The following is a 21645-nucleotide window of genomic DNA, read 5'->3' on the forward strand; positions in this document are numbered from 1 at the left end:
TGTAGGAATTTTATTGGCATTTTCTTTTTATGCATATAACTCCCTTCACTGTGGGAACTCTGTCCTATGAGGCAAGAATAGATTTTAAAAAATAATGATATGCAAAATGTAATCCAATCACTGTTTAATAACCGATTTTCAATGTTAGTCCTCAAGATGACAGATGGCCAGATGACACTTATGAGCGAGATAAGAGGCAAGCCGACTGGAACTTTCATAAGGACAGCTTCTTCTGTGATGTGCCCAGTAAGTTGTGTTTCCTTTACTACGTTTAGGATATATTAAATGCAAACGCTGCAGTCATATTCTCTTTAGTTGCCCTCTTTCTCTGGGAACCCCAGATTTGCTTTCTGATGCATAATTTTTCTTCTTTACGGTACATGGGCGTTGCTACGTAGCGCATGTAGGGCATCACAGACCAGATACTCTGATCGCCTCTTAAATGTGTTTTTCTCGTAGCTAGTCCTCGGCAGTAGCTTATTCTATGACCACTGTCCATTCAATAAGGACAACCAGGCATATCTGGCCTCCCCATTCTGAAAACCTTTTGTAAAGGTCTATTTCTCTTGTGATCTTTTCATTGTCGTTTTGATTACTGCTGGTGATGGATGCAGTACAAAAGCCTCATTGCATAGACTTGTGTGTAAACTATTCACTGAACGATTTGATGTACCACCTCCTCGCGCTGCTTCAGTCTCCCACTTAGCATTCTCATTGAAAGAGAATTTGCGGAAAGACTGATTCACTTGAAGTGCTACATTCAAGCTTGCGCCATCCCAGCATAGAGATTAGTGGCCTTTTACATATAACTATTTAAGCGCAAAGTTGTTGAGAATCGTAACCACACACTATTTTCATGAAGTTATAGTGACCCTTTTTAAGAAAGGGGGACTCCAGACTGATTAAATTAAATGAAGTGTCTAATAAAAGAACCAGTCGAGCATTATTAATTCAACAAACTCCCACAATCAGACCCCTTAGTGTATACTAATGTACCAAAATATTAATTTGAAAAAATAAATATTTTTAGAATTAAAAAAACAGATTACAAACAATTTGTAAAACGTATTGCTTTGTATGTCAATTCATCTGAATGAAGGTGGCTTTTTTCCCCCCACACTATTAGACAACCATGATTCTTACACGTTTGATTTGGAATTGCTTTTTCTTTATTGTCTTTTAGCTGACATGTTTATCCATATGGCTGACCCCCTTTCCTGCCCCGTCTTCCTGAGAGTACAAAATGGATTTAAGTCATCCTTTGGGGTGTGGCATACCCTCTAAAAAGGGTGTATGTATGGGAGAAGAAAAAAACAAGTTAGTGGATGGAGTCTGTTTTAAAATGTTTTAAGAACATTTACAAACATTTAGACTTAAGACACTTAAGCAGCAGTGGCCAAATGCGTTACCTGGGATTCATTAAGCTCTGCTTTCTCTCTGCTACTGAAATTGCTTCAGCATTCGAGTGAGGATGCCTCAGATGGTATCCTTGTGTTAAATGGCCTCAGTATAAAATGTTGATATGGTTTGTTTCCTAGAGGGACACCTGCTTATATATTTTTGGGGTAAGAAATCTGGGACATCTGCTTATATATTTTTGGCTAAGAAATCTGGGCTTACCTTCTAAATATGTAAGCTCTTCATGTGGAAGGTTGGAAAATTATTTTATGTGTTGAAAGTATGTGTGTATGTGTGTGTGTGTGTGTGTGTGTGTGTGTGTGTGTGTGTGTGTGTGTGTGTGTTCAGGGTCTGTCGCTCATGAAACACAGAGCACATACTGTCATGCTGTCTGTTGGAAAAGCAGTAGAGCCCCCCCCCCCCTTATATTCTAAGATCAGGGGTCTACAACCTTTGGTTGCACAGATACTTTGGACTACAACTCCCATCAGCCCTAGCAAAGTGAATGCAAAAGGATCATGGGTGTTGTAGTCTAAAACATTTGGCGAGCCAGGGGTTCCAGACCCCTGCCTTAGATAATGGCAAAATGTTACCGAAGTTGCTGCTTGTGTGTTGCTCATTATAAATTGTTGCATTATATTGTTATACAGAGTTGTCCGGTGCTTTTTTCAGGGAAAGTTTCTTTTCCTAGGAGAACACCAAAGGAGTTCTCAATTTATTAAGGATTTATGAGCTAAGAAAATATTTGGGAGATAGGCCTACTCTTGGTTGCATGTACCCATTCTTTATGGAATCTTAACCTATCTTTAACTCCACAGGCTGATGAAAGCAAGTACAAACAGGTGGCACTTTTAGTTGTGTAGTTTTAGCTGAATGAGGACTAGCTACACTCACAATTTATTAAATCAAAATACCTGCCACTGCAATCATGTTTAGAGTGAAAATGTCTAGCAGATCGTTACGAGCGTCCATATTTAAGGTAGAAATGGCTGCAGGATGAATGCAGGTATATGCAGGTAGCTATATTGAGAGTAGACTTGGCTGCCATCCCCGTATAATCTTTAACCAAGCTGTATATCTTATTGTCTGCTGCGCCTCGATACCCTGGGGTCTGGTGCACATTATAAATAATAAAACAAACAAACCATATTGAGAGTAGAAATGGCTGGTAGAGAATTCTGGGTGCCACATTGATGTGGAAATGGTTGACAGATGGCTGTGGGTGGCCAGATTGAGAGTAGAAATGGATGCTGTATGAACGCAGGCAGCCATATTGAAAGTAGAAAAGGCTGCCAGATGACGTTCAGTCAGCCATATTGAAGGTGGAGATGGCTACCAGATGATTTTCGGTGACCATATTTAGTGTATAAAGGCTGCTGAATTGAAGCAGGCAGCTACACTGTAGGCAGAAATTGCAGTCCATTGCAACCTTCATAGTAGTTTGAAGTTTTGAGTCTAAAGGAACAGTGCATGTTAAAGATTTAGTGTTATTCATCTGTTCAGCAAAATTACCCATTCCACCTGTTCATTAAGACCATCATTGTGGCATCTTAAATTCATGATCCATTGTTCCTTCAAAAGGAGAAATTGCTATAGCCTATTTGCACTTGTAACTGTTTTTCCACTGGAGGTCGTCAATTTGTCCTGGCTGACCCTCTCTCATGTAGTTAATCTTCACAATCAAATGTTGATCCTAGGACATGGTTCCTGGAGTTGGTCAAGACAGCGGCTTTCGAAAGAATAAATCATAAAGTTCAAAAATTAAGTCTGTCTCAGTTTCTCTCGTTACAAAGTCAGTGAGTTCATGAAGTGAGTTAATGAAAGGTTTTCAAGTCTTCAAAAAGGATTGCTCAGTTCAACAAAGTTTTCGATGCTTGGATCCAAGGTGGTACTAGACCTTTCATTTTCCAGCAATGTTTTATCTTAAAGACCAACTCTCTCATCCTCCGGGGTAGCATGGGTGTTCACTTTTCAGTTCCTCTTTATGGCTTTCTTAGGGTTCAGTATTGGGATCATTCCTTGTGTCCCTCAGGAGGATGGGGGGCATTTGCCTTTATGCAGGCTATTAAAGGGTTCTCTAACTCCTGAGCTTCTCCTGTCTCACTGGCAGATTTTGTTTCCCTTCCTCCTCATGGAACTTTTCAATATGGCTAACTTGGCTTGCAGTCGTCTTAGCCATCCTCTTATCACTCTGGACGCTTTGGTCCTTGCTCAGGTTGTTCATGGGCTCACTAGTCGGTGAATGACTCAGGTTTTCGGCTTCCCTGCAGCGTTCAACCGCCCGCTTCCCTTCTTTCAGTGCAGCCTACATATATTTTCTCTCGTGGTGCTTCCACAAGAGAGGCTCGGGGATTCTGATATCAGCGGCGTTCATCTCCGCATGCTGCATTACTGCTGCTTGCTTTGGTGGCCATCTCCAGGCCTCGCTGGTGTTTGTGGCTCTCTCCGCCTGCAAATCTTAGTACTAGGTTTCCTGGATTTGCTGATGATTTGCATCCTCTGTGTGGTCCTGCCTCCAGGCTGTCTTTGTTTCCGCACTCCAGCATCTGCTCAGCGCATCTCTTCTGCTGTCGTTTGGATTGACGTCTGGTAATCTCCTCCTCCAGCGGAGGACTTCAGTGTTTTTAGGGAGTCTCTGCAACAAGAGGTTATGTGCTTCTGATTATAAGATGTCGAGTCTGAGGAAGGTTCAGCAGTGGTGCCAGAAAAACAAAAAGTCCTCATCGCATCTGTGGCCCCAATACAGGCGGAGATTAGATATCACAGAGGCCCTTCTTACACTGGGGAATTCTCGTCCACAAAGGGGGAGTCGCTCCCAATGAGGGTCCTGCTTGCCAAACCTCTAGGGAGGGTCTTACGGAGCAGGCTCATCTCCCTAGCCTCAATGGGTATGTCTCCCCATTGGGACGAATTCCTTGGATTCGTCACACACTACAGGGCACAGTATTAAACGCCAAATGCAAAAACCGTGATGCACAAGATGTATTGCTATTTGTTCATGCTTCCTCAATGATTGATGATTTACCAGTCCTTCACCTCAGTGTGGTCATTACAATAGCTTTCTGTGAACATTGTTTTCCCTTCAGAACATACTTAAGGGGAGCCTGAAGGATGCTTCTCCTCTTGCATAGATAATGTCCTTCAGTCAGGGCAATAAAACTGGCCTCACATGTACTTAATTGAGGAGACCTAAGGGAACTGCTGTAAGCAACATTCTGGATAGGCTCTGCCTATTCTGGGCCACTGTTGGCAGTGTATTCTGGACTGGTCATGTACTGGACTCTAACTTCAGCTCTCCTTCATTCTGCTCCTATTTCAAACTAAGTTGGACGAGATAACTTGAGTAGGGGCCTTGCATTGGCAGTATTCCAAGGTAGGTTCATATATGAAGTCGTTGGGCCACATCCCCCAACCCCCATTCCCCCAAAATAAATCACGCAAAGGAATTTTAAAAACATCAAGAAAGAACAACTTGAATCCTGCATAAAAGACTTCACCACCAGTATTAAAGAAGAGGACTCCTGTGACATCAGGATGACTACCCTCCTAGACCATCTTAAAAAGCTAGTAGATCAAAATGCACCCTTACAGACCAAAACATTTAGAACCAAAAGCAAACTTGAAGAATGGTTCTCTAAAGAACTAGCCCAGCTAAAGGGAGCCAAAAGAAAACTGGAAAACACTTGGAAAAAAAAATGGAAAATCATTGAAACAAGCTACAAGAAAGAAATAGAGGCTAAAAAACAGTACTTTAACAAACAAATCACGGCAGCAGAAAATGTCTCAAACTTTTTAACATCTTGAAGTCCCTAGACAAACCCCTTGCCATTTCGCCACCTTTCTCACCCTCACAACAGGAATGCGACAACACCCAGAAAGCTTTTTTTGAGAAACTAGAAAAGGCTAGAGACAAAATCACAAAAGCCCAACTAAACAAACCTAAAACAATAAAAATGCCAGCAGAAAAGCCTCTCGAGAACATGGAACCTTTTAACTTCTCGTATATCACCACAGGAGATGAAAAAAAAACACTTGTCTCTATAAAACCAACATCCTGCGTGGAAAACAACATCCTACCTGCCAATTTAATTCTGGAAAACCCAGACATTTTTGTCCCTACACTGGCAAAAATTGTTAGCACTTCCTTCAAGGACCAGCTAGTCCCTCAGGCCATAAAACGTCAGTTACTCCCCTAATAAAAAAAACAGACTTGGATCCAAGAGACCCAAGCAACCTTAGACCAATAGCAAACTGTAACTTCCTGCTTAAAATCATCGACAAAGTAGCCATCGCTCAATTACAGGCACACATTGAGGCCTCCGACGCACTCCACCCACAACAATCTGGGTTCAGACCATCACACAGCACAGAATCGGCTATGCTTGACCTACAAAGATGCTCAGCATCATAGACAAGGGAAAAATGGGACTTCTCATCCTGCTGGATCTCAGTGCCGCCTTCGACCTACTGGATCATAAGCTGCTCGAAGTAGCTCTAGGCGAAACGGCAAACTGCTCACAAGCGGCAAAAACGTGGATAATGTCTTTTCTAAAAAAAACAGGACCTCTCGAGTCCACTGGGGAGACAAATTCTCCATGGAAAGGGAGATCCTCTGCGGGGTTCCCCAGGGAGCCAGCATGTCACCACTGCTTTTCAACCTCTACATTAGATATCTATGCTATATTTTAGATCATGCAGATGTATTCTTTACCAGCTATGCGGATGACACGCAGCTGGTACTGGAACTTAGTGGGGAACCATAAAACTGACAACGACAAACTCCTCAGAATATATAACATCATAGAACAATGGATGGATTCCAACTGGATGTGCCTGAACGGCAGCAAAACAGAGTTGATGGTCTTTGGAACCATCGAAGTCAGAAACTCTCTACCCCAAGACTACGCAAACTTTAAGATCAAAGACGCCAACATCAAAGTACTTGAGAAGGTAAAAACCCTGGGTATGATGCTGGAAGCATCCCTAGGAGCAGAAGTCCAGACATAAAAAAACATGCAATTATTACCTGAGACTCCTTAGAGCCATTAGACCTTACCTATCAGAGTAACTGTGCCACATGGCCAGAGCAACCATCCTATCTCGATTAGACTATGGGAACACACTTAGCTAGGAGCCAACAAAAAAAGTCTTCAGGCGTACCAGATTATCCAAAACAACGCGGTTAGGCTAATCAAACGCAAATCTAAATCAGACCACATTAGTAACTCTAGGAAGGAATTACATTGGCTCAAAGTGGAGAGTAGAACCCACTTCAAGGCGCTTACAACCGCCCACAGATGCATCCACGGGAAGGCACCAGGCTACCTAAAATCCAGAATACGTCCTTATGTTCCAAGCCGCACCTTAAGATCCATGGATCAAAACAGCATTGCAATAATGTCACACAAACGCATGTACGGACTGGAAAAATCTTTCCCAGTCATTACAGCAGGTATCTGGAACAACTTGCCAGTCCACATAAGGAAAGAACCGAACTACTTACGCTTTCGTAAGCTAGTGAAAACGCATCTCTTTAACTGACATCTCCACCTCTGACCCCTAACTCTGAGATTTCTTTAGGAACTGTCCTGTCACATTTATGTCTGTCCTCGTGTCCTTGTCTCTGCGCCCCGAAACTCGCGAGTTACCGGCGCATTACAAATAAATAAAATAAATAAAAATAAAATGTATCCCTCTGGGGTGCCTAAATCCTTCATAAACCAGTCTAGCCTGCTCCATTGCCTCTCGGGTGGCCCTCCAGAGAAAGCATGTCTTCATAGGTAATAACATATTTTGGAAGAGTGGTAAGGGTTATTCTGCCGTGCTGCGGCAGGAAGGGCGCCAAGAGCACGCCACAAGGATAAGACCATCTGTCAAAGTGTACTTGGCTTCTTGGTGAAGTATCGGATCAGTCTGGGAAACCCTGTCTGTCACTCATGCAATGGATTCTCTTTAAAAAATATATAAGCATTGTTCAGAAGCATACTTAGTGACTCACACAGTGTTAGAATTGCGTTTACTCTCTTGTATCATTGTAAATGTATTCTTTTATATGAAATGCTTATTTTTTTTTTGTTAACCTTACCAACCAATATGAAGGTTTATCAAAACCGGAAGTGTTTAAACCGTTGGCAAATTTAATATATTTGTTCCTTGCTGACGCCTGCAGAAAGTTCTACTGAATATTTGCTGTCGCCGCTGCTTGAGATATACAAGGGCGTACACCTGAAAGCATCCGGGAGATAGACATCCATGGTGCAGCTTCAAAAAGCAGATAATCTAAACGAGACTTTGCATCAGGTAGCCTGCTGTTTACTTTGCATACGACAAGACTAAACATATTGCAGGCACTACGTCTTTAGTTCCCGCCCTATTAGCAAGGTTTTCATTTATAGGGCAAGAAAATACAAGTACCTTTCTTGTCTAAGGGTGCAAATGTATTGAAACCGAGCAACATCTGTTCATTAGGGTTTGAAGTGACAGAATGCTGCTGTGATATTTATAGTGCAGCCACATAAAGGGGCCACAGTTCCATTCTCCTGTATGCCGCCAGGAGTCTCCTTTAATGAGATCAGAAAAGAAATATCCATTTTCCTTGTCAAGCATTTCCCAACATTACCATTATATAATTAATTTGATGTGAGGTGGTTTGTTTGATTGTTTTAGTGGAATTTATGTAGCGATTTGGGAAGTTGCCTTAGTCTAATGTTCTTAAAGCTTCAAAGGTCAGATGTGTGTTAGTTAAAATAATTGGGTTCTTACCAGAAGCGGACGGAAATGTGTAAGTGTATGTTTCTTGAAACCTGCAGCATTACGCCGTTACAATATCATTTCCTTCTTCTAATCCCTAGGTGACCACTATTCCCGTGTGGTGTTCACTTCAGCAGATGGGGAGAACTTATGGAATTTGCAAGCCATCAAATCAATGTGCAATGTTGATAATTTGAGGGTAGGTACACACCTTAATTGGAGGCATCCATAAATGAAAAGATTAACTGGTGATGGCTAAAGGTAACGTGTGGCCAGTTTTCTTTCTTGTTCGTCATGGTTTCCATAGCATTGAATGCTTTTCACTTCCATCGTATAAAACTATTGATACTATGAGTTCTAACTAAGCTATTTACCCTTTCTTCAGTGGTTTACATTTCATTCAGCCATATGAGTAAGATGTTTTGAGCATTATCTTTGGAGTTAACCTTTGATAAGTATTAACGCATGTTCCTGGTTTGGTCTTTTGATTGAGTAGAATTTAGTAAAACGATAGGTAACCTTTTGGCAGTTTCGGGCTGCGCTCGAATTGGTATGCTATCAAAGTGAGTGGTGGAGCCAAATTGGAGTAAATGTTGCAAAATCACTTTAACGTTGCTCCTGGCCGATTTATTGTTCCCTACTAGCCTGCCATGGCATACAATATTTTTGTTTGCCTGCTAGCTTCAGTTCATGCCACAAATTTAGTTAATGTTCCTTTGATCGCGTTTAGTGGACGAAACCTAGCCATGCATAGTGGTTTTCAAAGCGTGAAGCAAACGTTTTTCTCGCACAGCATTTTCACTATGGCACTTACTGAAATGTAGAGTCAATCTGATGTACGGTGTATTTGATTTGATGTAGGAGTTTCAATTGTTGGTTTGAAGCTTGTTTGGTAGGATACCCTTGCCAAGCGTGATGAAGGTTTGTGTAAGCTGCAAGACTGATTTCTGTATTTCTTCACCTTAACTTGTATAGGCGTGTTTTAAAGTTTTTGTTCTTTTTAATCTCATTGTGTTAGGTCTGTTTTTATGGTTATAAATAATAATTATTTTTATTCTAGTATTGAGCTCGAACCTAGCTTCGAGAAGCAACAGAGGGCTTTACAGAGATATACAACAATACAGATACATAATGGAGCGCTTTTCAGATGTGACAGAACAGCTATACAGCCGGCGGGTGGGATACAGAGGGAAGAGGTATAGCTGCAACACGTGGTGGGGGGGAAAAGGGGCGGGTGGCTTCTAGCAAGTCAGGTGGCACGACGGGCTATGTGATGGCTTAAGCGTTGAGGCAGATTGATTCCTTGAAGAGGTGGGTCTTGCGTTCTTTTCTGAATTGTAGGAGCGTGGGGGCGAGTGACGCTGATGGGCAGGAGGTTCCATAATCTTAGGCCGTAAGCCGAGAAGGCTTGTTTTCTGGTCCTTTCCTTTTTGCAGCAACCGATTTCAACTCTGCACATGTCCTGGCTTCTGATGGTGCGCTGTCTGCCAGAGATGCACAGGTTCTCTTCAGGTTAGCTGGGTCACTTGATGGTGATTGTCTTATAGATGATGCAGCAAAACTTGAAGGTAATTTGTGTGTGCAGTGGGAGCCAGTGAAGGCTGATGAGGCGGTGATGTGGTCATATCTGCGTAGACCCTTGATGAGGTATGCAGCTGTGTGTAGCACACTACTGAGGGGCACAAAGGAGGATGACTGGAGGCCTTCGAGGACTGCTATGCCCCCATCCAGTTGGAATAGGACCAGTGCTTGAACGGTCAATCTAAATAATACATTTAAATATTAAATAGCCAGAGCCTTGGTGATGACACTGGTGTGGCCTTGAGGGCGGGATACCACCACCTGCGCTGTGATGTAGGCCCCGGGGGAGAACCTGTGTTAAATTACTAGGGGAATCCCGTGGAGGGGGCCAGTATAGTTTACTGGACTTTTATCTACTAAGTAGAAATTTCTGCCCAGCCGACCCAAACAGATGCCCAGAAGAACCCCTTGGCTCCCCTTATGGAGATCATAGAGAAATTATGATTTTTGTGGAGCATAACGTATGTAATTAGCAAAAAAGACTGTTCTGACCTCTGCTGACCCACTCTTAGAGATGATGGTGCAGCCCGACACCATGGTGTGGAGGACCTGCTTTAGAAGTTAACATTTGCTGCTTGTGAATGTTGTCATACAAAGTTGGTTAAACGGTTATAGTAGACCCAATGTGTAAGGTGGAGATTCAAACATGGTTTAAACTCACTTGAAACACACAAGCTTTCATTACAAGACTCCATGTTTTAGTGAAACGGATTTTCTCACCCCTCCAACTAGTAGACCCAAGATTTCAATCTCACAACTTTATAGGGAAGCTTGCATGATGTATTGGATCTGACAATTTCGAACAAACCTCTGCTAGAGTGAAGACCATTCTTGTTTTTGGGTTTATGAAGCTTAAAATGTGGCCTTTTAAAATCATTAGTCTGTTTGTGACAACCCTAGTGCAGTTGCATAGTGTGTGCTACTCCAGTGCAGTTCCATAGTGTGTGCTAGGACTTGCATTCCCAAGTTCAGTTTTCTACTAATATCATCCACCTAATATTTCACGCATACTCGTCAGCCATGGCGAGTTCTATTGAGTGCAGCCAGTCAAAGTGGTCTTTCATCACACCTGTAAAAAGCAACCCCACCCCTGACAATTTCCACAACCTTTGAATGTTCTACTGTAGAAACTGTGGTCTTTTCAATCCTCTTTTTGAAGGTAGGAGTTACTTTGTCTCACCCCTAGTCCTCTTCCATGCCATCAATAATAATGAGCTCGTTTTTGGTGGATTGTACCATGCACTTGTATTTCAGAATTTCAATTGAGCAATGTCTGAGGTGTAAAAGATCGCAATCTGAATTTCGTCAAATAAACCACAATTAATCAGCTCCAGTTGTCTCTGTAGTGGTGTCTGTAAATGATCCCTGAGCTTACAAATGTTGAGATGCAGTGGTGTGCCATTGCCAGTACATTTTAATTGCTTTTTTGTCGTATCCAAGCAAGCTGAGCACCGATTTCTTCCATTCACTCCACAGCTAAGAATCCTTCGCAAGGCCAAACGCTGCGCGGAAAACCGGTGGAAAAGCCACCCATCTGATGAGCATAAAGACGGCTTCCTCCTCGCCTCCCTCATTTATAAAGACGCCATCATCATTGCTAAAAAAGAATCGCTTAATAATCGTATCACACAAGCCGACTCTAATTCCAAGGAACTCTTTATAGAGTCCTAAAAGAGCTCGAAACGCCAGTATCCCCGCCAGACAGTTGCACAAAAGACAGCAAATGGTGTGCTAACATTCAAGCAGCCCGCCTAAACAAAATCTCTATGTTCCAATCTAAAATAAAAGATAAGCAGGACTGCCTGAGGCGTGACAACCGCTCATCCTACCCCACCAGGCCCACCCTCTCCAACTCTGCCAACATCAAACCCTTCACCTTCGCACCTCTCACTTTCATCGAAGTAGAAAATATCCTCAGGATGAAACCTTCCAACTGCCAAGGTGACCCGTGCCCAGCCCCCATCATTAAGGACTCCGCCCATGACCTAGCCCCATTCATTACAGCCTTCATTAACTCTTCCTTTGAAACAGGTATTGTCCCGGACAACCTTAAAGACGCCTGGGTGATCCCGCTACTAAAAAAACCTTCCCTTGACCCAAGCATACCTACGAATTTCCGACCTATTACTACAGTACCATTCTTGCTGAAGATACTGGACCGTGCAGCTTACCTGCAGATCCAAAACTACCTTGAATCAAACAATCTGCTAGGTCTACGACAATCCGGATTTCGGCCTAGACACGGGACCGAAACAGCTCTATTAGACCTAAAAACCCAGATCGAAGTCCTGAAGGACAAGGGCAAATTAGCAATGCTATTACTCGTCGACCTTTCCGCCGCATTTGATTTGGTTAACCACCAGATCCTTTGCAGGCACCTCCACTCTGCTGCCAACTTCTCTCCCTCCGCAGCGGCCTGGATCAAATCCTTCCTGAGCAACAGATCTATGAGGGTCTTTGCACCCTCCGCTGCCGCAGCTCCCTCCCCTATTCATTGCGGTGTTCCTCAGGGCTCTTGCGTGTCTCCTACCCTTTACAATATCTTTACGAAACCACTCTTCGATGTGCTAGATTATCTGGGTGTCTCCTACACCAACTATGCGGACGACACCCAGATACTCATTCCCATCTCGGGTGATTATCTTGCTGACACCAAGGCCCTCAATGACGTCTACTTGGTCATCCAAGCCTGGATGGCCCAGCACCAGCTATGTCTGAACGACGATAAGACGGAGCTACTTATTGCAGGTACTAACTGGAGCCATCCTATCAGTCATTCATCATAGACGGCAACTCCATACAAGTCTCGAAAGACACACAAACACTAGGCTTTTACCTGGATTCCACCTTTTCCTTGTCAAGACAAACTAATGCAGTCAGATCCACCTCCACCTACACGTGCAAACTCATTTCAGCCTGCAGACCTTTCCTCACCACCCACAATAGCGCCACACTAGCGAGAACACTTATCATGGCAAAAATAGATTACAGCAGTGCCCTATATCTAGGCACCAGCCAAGAAAACCTGTCCAAACTCCAAACCACCCAGAACAATGCAATTCGAGCGGCTCTGAACATCCCTCGTAACCACCACATCTCAGAAGCCAGAGCTAGCCTTAAGTGGTTACCCGTGAAGCAGAGAATTTCCCTAAAAACGCTTTCCCTCACGCACAAATGCCTAGCCAACAAGGCTCCGATCTATCTCTGCAGTCGGCTTACGCGCCACTCCACTGCCCGACCACTAAGAATTGCTCAGACTCACTGCCTTACTATCCCTAGGTTTAAGCTCCAAAAAGCGGGAGGCACTAGCTTCCCTGTCCTAGCCTCCAAACTTTGGAACACCCTCCCCGCTGCCATCAGAGCTGAAGACTCCTTCAACGCCTTCAAGAATAAAACCAAATCTTGGCTCTTTGACCAGCAATAGCTGTGTCAGACATCGGTCCTACTTACCCAACCCGCCTGTTCCCCCTGCACGATTTCCGGTCTGCTACCTTTCCCAACTACCTCAGGGATACTTCCTCTGCAGAGCCTAGGGACACTGTACCATGTGTAAGATATGTAATTATTAAGTTTGTTTATTATGCTGTATTGTTATACTTTTTTGTAATTTATCCCCCTGTATGTTCTTTTCTTGCAACCCTGTACAAATTGCGCCCTGATGCCCCCGGGCCTGATGGTCTGCGTGTTATAAATGAACAAATACAAATACCCTAGCAAACCACTCTGCAATCCTATCTGAATTTCCAGACACCCATTTATTTTCTTTCTTTTACGGAGTGGTTGCTAATTAATTTGTTTTAACTTCTGACCAGTAACAAATATATATTGGTTTCTTCTTTGCAGTGGAAGGTTGTGTAATCCTTTCAATATATAGCTGGTCATGGTTTTCTTTTCCTTGTGTGCTTGTCGCCAAAATTCTTTCAGAAAATCGTAGCCTTGCAGATTCCTTTAATAAATGTACACATTACCCTACACATAATGCTCGTAGCCTGTGAAGCGTCATATTACATTTGTCTTTCTCTGCCCTGACATGTACCCCAGAGAAAGTGCTTTAGTCGCAGAACCCACTGTTACAAATTATTTCTAAACAACTCGGATAGCCCTCTAGTGTCGGCTGAGCCTTTGTGGTTGTATTCCGTGCTTGTCCAGTGCCTAGGATTGTGAAGCTGTTCAACAATCCTCTTCCTTGAATGCAGACCATAATTGGATACAAGTTAGGTGTTTGTAAGCTCACTCCTAGGCCCTGTAGGCTCACTCCTAGGCCCTGCGAGCATGCAACAGCAATTCACCTTTTAGACCAACCCACCATTCTGCATTGTTGCCCAACCACAGCTGTTCAGTTGGTTGGGCCTCCTTTGAGGCCAGGCGGGGAACCTATCCCAGATCGCCTTTTGGTAGGTAGAGTAGGAATGAAGAGTGTATGATAAGCTTCTTATGAGGCAGCCAGCCCAGTCAACTGGTCTCTGCTCCTCAGCTTACATCTGCTCACCCTCCCCGCTCCACTCCACAGATCCCACCACAACCATATATGTGCCAATCATGCCTCCCAACCTTCCAAATATTGGAGACTGCATCAATTAGTTCCTCCATCGATCATGTGCAAATATGGAAATAAATAATTTAAAGAAGCCCCTCAAAGATATAATGTAGACATTTTGATTGTGGATTCCTACTTGTAGCTAAATTCTAAACTGCAAGGAACAGACTTTGTATTCTATGCTTGCCAAATCAAATGTTGGCAGATTGCTCTCTTAGACTGTTTTTCTGACACCCACACCACCGATTTTCAAGGAGGTATCACACTTTGCATCTCACTACGGCTCGCCCAACCTAAATCTGGGAAATTGACCATCGACACATAAGAGAATGGCACCATCTTGGGCCAAGCCAATAATTGAAACCTGTCAAACTTGCTTCTAGCATTTTTCAATGTTTGCAAATGGAAGTACAGAATTCCCAATTGTAGGGCACAGAGGAAAGCACCCTAACTCCCAGTGGCACAGAATTACCAATGCTATTCAGCCTGCTAACCTAGGCCAATCCAATTTCCACATCTGAATTCATAGCCCCTCCATCCCCACATTCAGTAGTCAAGGACTGCAGATACTACCGTTCCACACCGAATCAGCCAAGGGGGAACATTCCCCCCACCCCGCAGGTATGTGCCCCCACCCAAAAAGCCACCAATTTCACTTGCTCTTCCTCAGTCTTTCCGCCGATAAATGTGCCTAAAACCCGTAATTAGCTCTGTGACAAAAACCGATACACATATCGTAGCAATCATAGAACACTTAGCCTGACAACCGCACTTTGACCCTCTTGGATGCCATGATCCTTCCCAATGACAGTATACTTGTCAAATACACATCAACAAAGAAGAGGGAGATGGATCACCTTTATTTTGTCTGCCTCTTGCAAATATTCAGTGCTTCCTTCTGAGAACTACCAGTCGTTCAAACATTTGCTGAGGAAAAATGCCATAAATCCTAGCACGTACCCTTGCATCCTGATCACATACCGATGCCTGGGTCATAATACAACTTTCCTCAAACAATTACTTAACCTCATAGAAGCAGTCAACCTCAAACATTATCTTGGTATTGGGAGACTCCAGTCGACATTCAAGAGTCTTTCAAATAATTACAATGAGGTTGTCCCATGGTTAATTTCGGCTTCTCTCAATTCAACAACCCAGCTATGCCAAATGCCATACCCTGGATTCCATTTTGACCAGAAGCCTACTTGTGACCACTGTAACTGTGTTTGAACAATTATGAACTGATCACTCCCTTTACTTAGGCTTTGTGGAAAGTCGCCATCATTACTTGCAGACTACTGAGTAAGGTCTCTTAGGAAGCCTTAAAGTAGCACCTGTGGAAAAGAAAGTCTAAACCAGAACATAAGCATCAATTAAGTGTTTTCATAGTGAGCTGGCCAACCTAAAGAGAATTGGTCGAAAGCTAGAAACTATTGGAAGACCTCGAAGAGTCCAAAAGACTAAATTGCCTGCATAAAACATGTCAGTCTGGATAAATAAGAACTGGTTCCTCCAATAAAGGATGTCTCAAGACCATATTCTAAAGTATGAAACCTTCAAAATTTTGAAGAAACAGTCTTTTGGTCTTAGGAAAAATCGGTTTTATAGTCATCCCCCGAACTAACGGAAGACCAAGACCGATCCCCACCAGAAAAATTGTGGTTATCAAAATGATTGGCTAGATGCAATTTATGCCACATTTCCCGTACCCCTGACCCTGCAGCTCCCCAAGGATTCTCATTCATCAGAAAAACTGAGTAAGAGTTGCCAACTGTCACTTCCAAAACTAAAGCCTGCTTGGATGACTGTCTACTTGCCACGCATCCTTTTTGAAGAATTGCATACTATCCTGGCACCTGCCATCCAGGGATGTTAATTCACTAAAATGCAAGCAGAACCCGATTACATCACTGCCATTGGCATCTCATGACCCTGACAAATAACATAGGTAGTGATGCTGTATGACCTTTGTTTCTTGTGACATTGCAATAATAAAGACCAATTAAGTGTTTGATTAATAAAATAGCAAAAAGTACTGAAGCGGACAGGTCTATTTTAGTTTGTAACCATATACCAGCTATGTTGCTGTCCCAATAAGTAATGTGCGCAATCATTGTATGCTGGCACACCCAGCAGAACCATCGTAGACCAGGATCACTACATTGTTATGTCAGTACTGCTTCATATGGTCAGTCACAGCAATCTATTAAGGCATAGCATGCTAGGTATAGCCACAATGTGATGAATACTGCCTCGCATTCTAAGCCATGGTATAAAATCCAAAATGTAACCCCATATACTAGATAGTGCCATATTAGACCAGGATAAGCTTCATAGGCCATGTATAGTCATTGAATGGAAACTAATGCCTCACACGCCCAAGTGGCATCTTATGCCAGGTAAAGCCTTAAATACTTGACATACGAGTCTGCTTGTTTGTTTTTTATAGCATAGAGCTCACTGAATCGCTTTTGGTAACCCCAGTTTAAGAATTTAGTGACAATTGGGCCCTGTGAGATAGTGATTTTCCCAGAATCCCATATGTAGGTGAAGTGGAGAAGTTGGGGCTTGTGCCTGTTTCACTGCCTCCAATTTACCCACTAGACCACATTTACTATTATCCAGTTTTTAATTGTGCACTAACAAAGATGATTGCATTGATCTGCCATGAGATTGTGGTTAATCGGATCTGTGAAGCACCAGCCCAAATTCTAAATGAATTCGAAAAATATAAAAGAAATATTTTTCAAAGCCTATGGGTAAACCAATTGTGATTGTGACGAGTGCAGGAGGAACACAATGACTAGCGGTAATCACTTAATTTGCTGAGGTATCCCAATTCGGTTTCCACATATTCCAGAGTGAATTTCCTAAATGTACAAAGGTACGTAGTGCACAGTTTACAATGAAGTGTCTCGCATAAGATGTACAGTCGGAGCCACCACCATATATCATTTTTAAAGGTGAGTGGGACTAAAACCCACTTAAATTGCTAAAAAACCAAAGTGGTGTATTTCATGCCCACAGTGCTTTTCCTGATTTAACAATCAATCACTCTTTGGCATGTAAGTGCATGGCTGGTACGGTAGGTCAGGTGGTCGCAGTGCCAGGAGTACAAAGGAGATTGCCAAGCTTGGCAGCTGGTATCCCTAGAAGCCCCGCAATGACATCCTTGCTGCCATCACAGCCTTTTGTAATACCTTTTTTCGATAAGGCTCTTCCCTCCACCACCAACTGACCCACACAACTTCCCTAATTTCTGCCAAATCTCCAACCCTGCTTTTGAGACAGAGTAGAACATGTGGTCAAGGACCAATTGAAATAATCATACAATGCAGCCTCATAAAGAAGTACAACTTCAAAGTCTACTTTCTTGTGAAAACTCTACTACGGAATTAAGAGACACAAAGGTCTCAAGGACTTGAGGCCATTCTGAAAGGCCCTTGAATTGTGAATCGGCCATTTTGTTCAAACCATCGCACATTCGTTTTTTTATACAGGCTTAGTGGGAGAAAACTGCAGTTAGTTCTCCAAGAGCAGGCATTGCTGGAACCACTACCTCATTTCGGCTATAACGTTGGCGCTGCACGTCAGTTTAGGGACTTGTGTAGCACACATTTGGTGGATTGACTGCCTCCCTCGCACTTCTCCTCGAGCCATACTTGAACACGCTAGAATTCATCTTTGAACCCTTACGAGTGCAGTGGCAACCATTACAAATACAGTTAATGCGTTTCATAAAGTAGAAATAAAGGATCAAAAGAACACAGCAGAAGTCTGGCGACAATGTAACCTTATCCCCAGTATTGGGTCCTTTTTAGGTACACCTACTTTAGAATATTCCCACTTGTCAGGCTGGGAATCCTTGGAGAGCCTTTTCATTGTTCTATTTTCTATCACTAACACAGCCTGCCTTAAGAGTTTTACGAGCTCATGCACAGACACATTGTGGTGCATGCAGTGCTGCCAGGCTACATCTGAAGCCTACCGTTTCACTTTCAGTTTTTCCTCTGAGAAGGCACCCTTTAAGAGCGCTCCGGCTTCTGAACTGCTGTTTGAGGTTTTAAAACCTCTTTGCCCCAGGGCTTTGTAAAGGGTAGTTGGTGTGACGTTAATCCTTTCTGGCTAGCCAAAAAGATGCATTTCCCTGCTTCTCTCCTTCATGGCTGGTAAGGAGAGAAGGCTCTTGGCCTGGTTGCACAAGGCCAAAGGTGAGAAAACTGCCATGATTACTAAGAAGGAAAAAGCTCTGTGCCCCAGACCAGCTTCGGAACGTTCACGTTGAAAAGGGCATGTGTTTAATTACTGTTGCCATTGGGCACAGGCATGGATGACGGAAAGTGAACCTGGTCGCTACCAGTGTTACCGGTTATGGAGGCAACAATGTTGATTGCGAGTGAGCAACTACCGGCACTGACTGCACCATCAATGGATGAATTGCTTTAATGGGGCCACCAGCATTCGTCTGTGGGCTGGCAGCAGAGCCAGTTGTTGAATTCCATTCATCGGTCTTGGTCCAGGGACTTATGTGGATCTGTCTAGCACCTGACATCTGTCTGGTTATCAGCACTTGTAACCATCGAGAAGGTACCGTCCTCATTCTTCATCAGTTCCTTCCATGAAGAAGGTGCCAGTACAAACTGGGTGGTCAGAGTTCTAGGGAGGTCCCAACTACTGCAAAAACCAGCCAAGAGGGCATGTCCCCATTGCTAGATATATAGAAAATATTTGAGGTAGTTAAACAGTTCCAAGCTGGACAGGTAAACCCGTCCCATAAGGTGGTTCTGCAGCCGGTACAGATGATCATATTCCCTAGGGGACCTGAAGGAAGATTTCCAGTAAGAGGTGCCATAGGAGCAAGTTGCAACTCCTAAGGAGACAATCAACTGCTTTCCCTCAGCTCAGTGTCCACCAAACAACTATTTGGCCTTTCCAGGGCACCATGGGAGGAGAACTTCATCCAGGTTCAGCCAATCCTGCAAGTCACCTATGCCAGTCTCCCTAACGCCAAAGGTTCTGGAAGCCTGGTCCAGAGTGTGCAATGCCCCAGTGTCAACTCTGCCAGTTGCCCAGACAAAAAGTACAGGGAACCAGACTGGGAATGGTTTAAAAATCTCCCTTGGCCAGATCAAATGCTTGCAATGACATGGCGGCATAGGTCACCAGTGTTAGGGCTTCATCCCACCAGCTAGACCCGAGTGGGAGAAGGGTCATCCCGTTGGCATCCCTGGCAATGATGGCATCTAAAATGTCGGCCACACTATGAGAGACGTGTGGGACAAGATACACATGCCGTTAAGAATTCTTTCTGCAACCTAAATGGTGGGAAGCAGAAGGTCTATTCCAGGAGGCAGTCCTGGCCTTGGGCAAGTCATATGGGCCACTTTGGATTGTGTGGATGCCTAGTTTTGATGCATTAACAGCATGGTGGTGCTGAGGTGCCAATCCTACTTGAAGCCGACTGTCTTAATGCTGGAGGTGCAAACCAAAAACCTAGAGTTCGATGTCATGCAGCTGTTAGTCAACAGTATGGATGATGCTATCGCATCTATTCAAACTGCCCGGGATACTGGCTTCTAGTTGCCCATGATGGTCTATGACCTCATCTAAAGGTCAGGGTTTACCCCTCTTGCTATCAGGAATGTACAGCCAAATTTGAGCATCAATTGGCTCAAATGGGGGCAGAGCTCCTTTACATCAGCATGTAGGTACATTAGAATATGAAATCAGGGCAAGCCCTTCAAACAAGCCTGACCTTCCATCCGCCCCCAGTTTTAGGACGGATTGTAGCACTTGCTGATTGATAACATCCATCAAATGGGTGGTGTGCATCGTGGCCAAAGGCCGTGCTTTTGCAGTTCAAACACAAGCCTCCCTGAATACCACCACAGTGGAGAGGGTTGCCCACATAACACGGGCACAACTAAAGGAGAAGGTGCAGCAAATGTTGTTAAAATATGAGGGGGGTAGGGAGTTTACTCGGGGTACATACTTATTCTGAAGAGTAAATGGAACAGGCACATTATAGGCTTGTTCACCTAAAACATTTACGATGGTGGCGTTTCTGAACATGATTGCACAGGTTCCATCAGGTGGATTTTCTTTGCAACTTAACGATGCATATCTGCCCACACCTAAGGAAACGTTGTTTCCTGCAGTTTCAGTGTCTGGAAGTTAATTAACAATTAATAGTCTCCATTTTGTACTCGGTGGTGGGACATGCGAAGGTGTAGTGTGCATGTATACCCTTACCCTGGTGATTGACTGGTTCCCTGGATGGCACAGGAGAGGCTTTTCATACCACAGTGAATGTGCTGCATAGTTTGGTGTCTTCAATTAATAAGTCCACTTTCCAGCCGAGGCACGGGGGGGGGGACGGGGGAGGCGCTTATGTTGACTTCATGGAAGGCTTGTCCATGCCATTGGACCCGAGTGTGGAGTCTATTTTACGCCCGAGACAAGAAGGGTGCACGTTTATCAATATGTGCATGAGACTCTTGTCCCTCTCATTCGATTGGTTCCATTCTGCAGTCTGCATATGTGTCCGGTACAGGAGCAGCTAAATCTCCCGTGGCATCAGGAAGGCAGTGATTAAGCTGGATGAGGTGAAGCATGGTCTGGCTTGGTGTATTCCCGTGCACAATACAAGAAGAATTGAATTCGACGATGATGGTATCAAATGAGTATTTCCAGTTGGGGAGCCCACCTGTGCCATTTCCACGTTCAAGTATGGTGGAAACTACGCTTTACATTAACCTTTTGAAATGTGGGCGGCTGCATGGCCTTCATGCCTTTTCTCCGTGTGATATTCGGGAAGACCATTGGGGTCTAGACAGACAACATAACCGCTATGAGCTACCTTCATAAGCGGGCGCAGTGGTGGAACAGGTCCCTTCTGTTGTCCCAGGTGGGGCAGACGCTGTGGCAGTGGTGCTGCAGGCATCCTGTTATGTTATCTCAAGGTCCTAGGTCACTGCAGACCTACTCGGCAGGGAGCTAAGAGTGCCACAAATGGGGAGTTTCTGGAAGAGCTGTTCGGCATGTTACAATCCGGCAACAGTGCGAGGTGCTTCATCAGGACTCTGCATCGCACAATGTATCCTAGCGTTTGGCCTTCTCGCTTTGGGGCAGGACTGCATGCACATTGCGGTGGAGGCTAGGGCTGTCACTAACAGGGGCGTCTATGCAAAGATACGTTTCTGCTACTGATGTGCACAGTCTGGCCTGCATCCAGTTCTATGCCAGTATCATGAGTTTCTGCCTTATTTTACTGAGTTTAGCAGGTGATGGTCTGTAGTATTCATTTGTAAAGGGCAAGCTGTTTGCCAACTCGAGATACAAGAGGAGACCGGGCCTGTATCATTGTTTGCAAACCCCAT

The 21645-nt window shown here is 44.0% G+C and overlaps 1 protein-coding gene across 1 annotated transcript in view; it reads left to right on the forward strand.

Annotated features, from left to right (window-relative positions):
• The window catches only part of DISP1 (dispatched RND transporter family member 1), a 222608-nt gene that overhangs the window by 164757 nt on the left and 36206 nt on the right, over nt 1-21645 (forward strand). Inside the window, exons 6-7 of the mRNA XM_069608619.1 lie at nt 149-246; nt 8250-8347. Of these exons, the coding sequence (XP_069464720.1) occupies nt 149-246; nt 8250-8347 (196 nt within the window). The remainder of the gene's footprint in view (nt 1-148; nt 247-8249; nt 8348-21645) is intronic.

The sequence above is a fragment of the Ambystoma mexicanum genome, chromosome 4q, assembly GCF_040938575.1.
Source record: "Ambystoma mexicanum isolate Mex_15411 chromosome 4q, UKY_AmexF1_1, whole genome shotgun sequence".
NCBI classification, from domain to species: Eukaryota; Metazoa; Chordata; class Amphibia; order Caudata; family Ambystomatidae; genus Ambystoma; species Ambystoma mexicanum.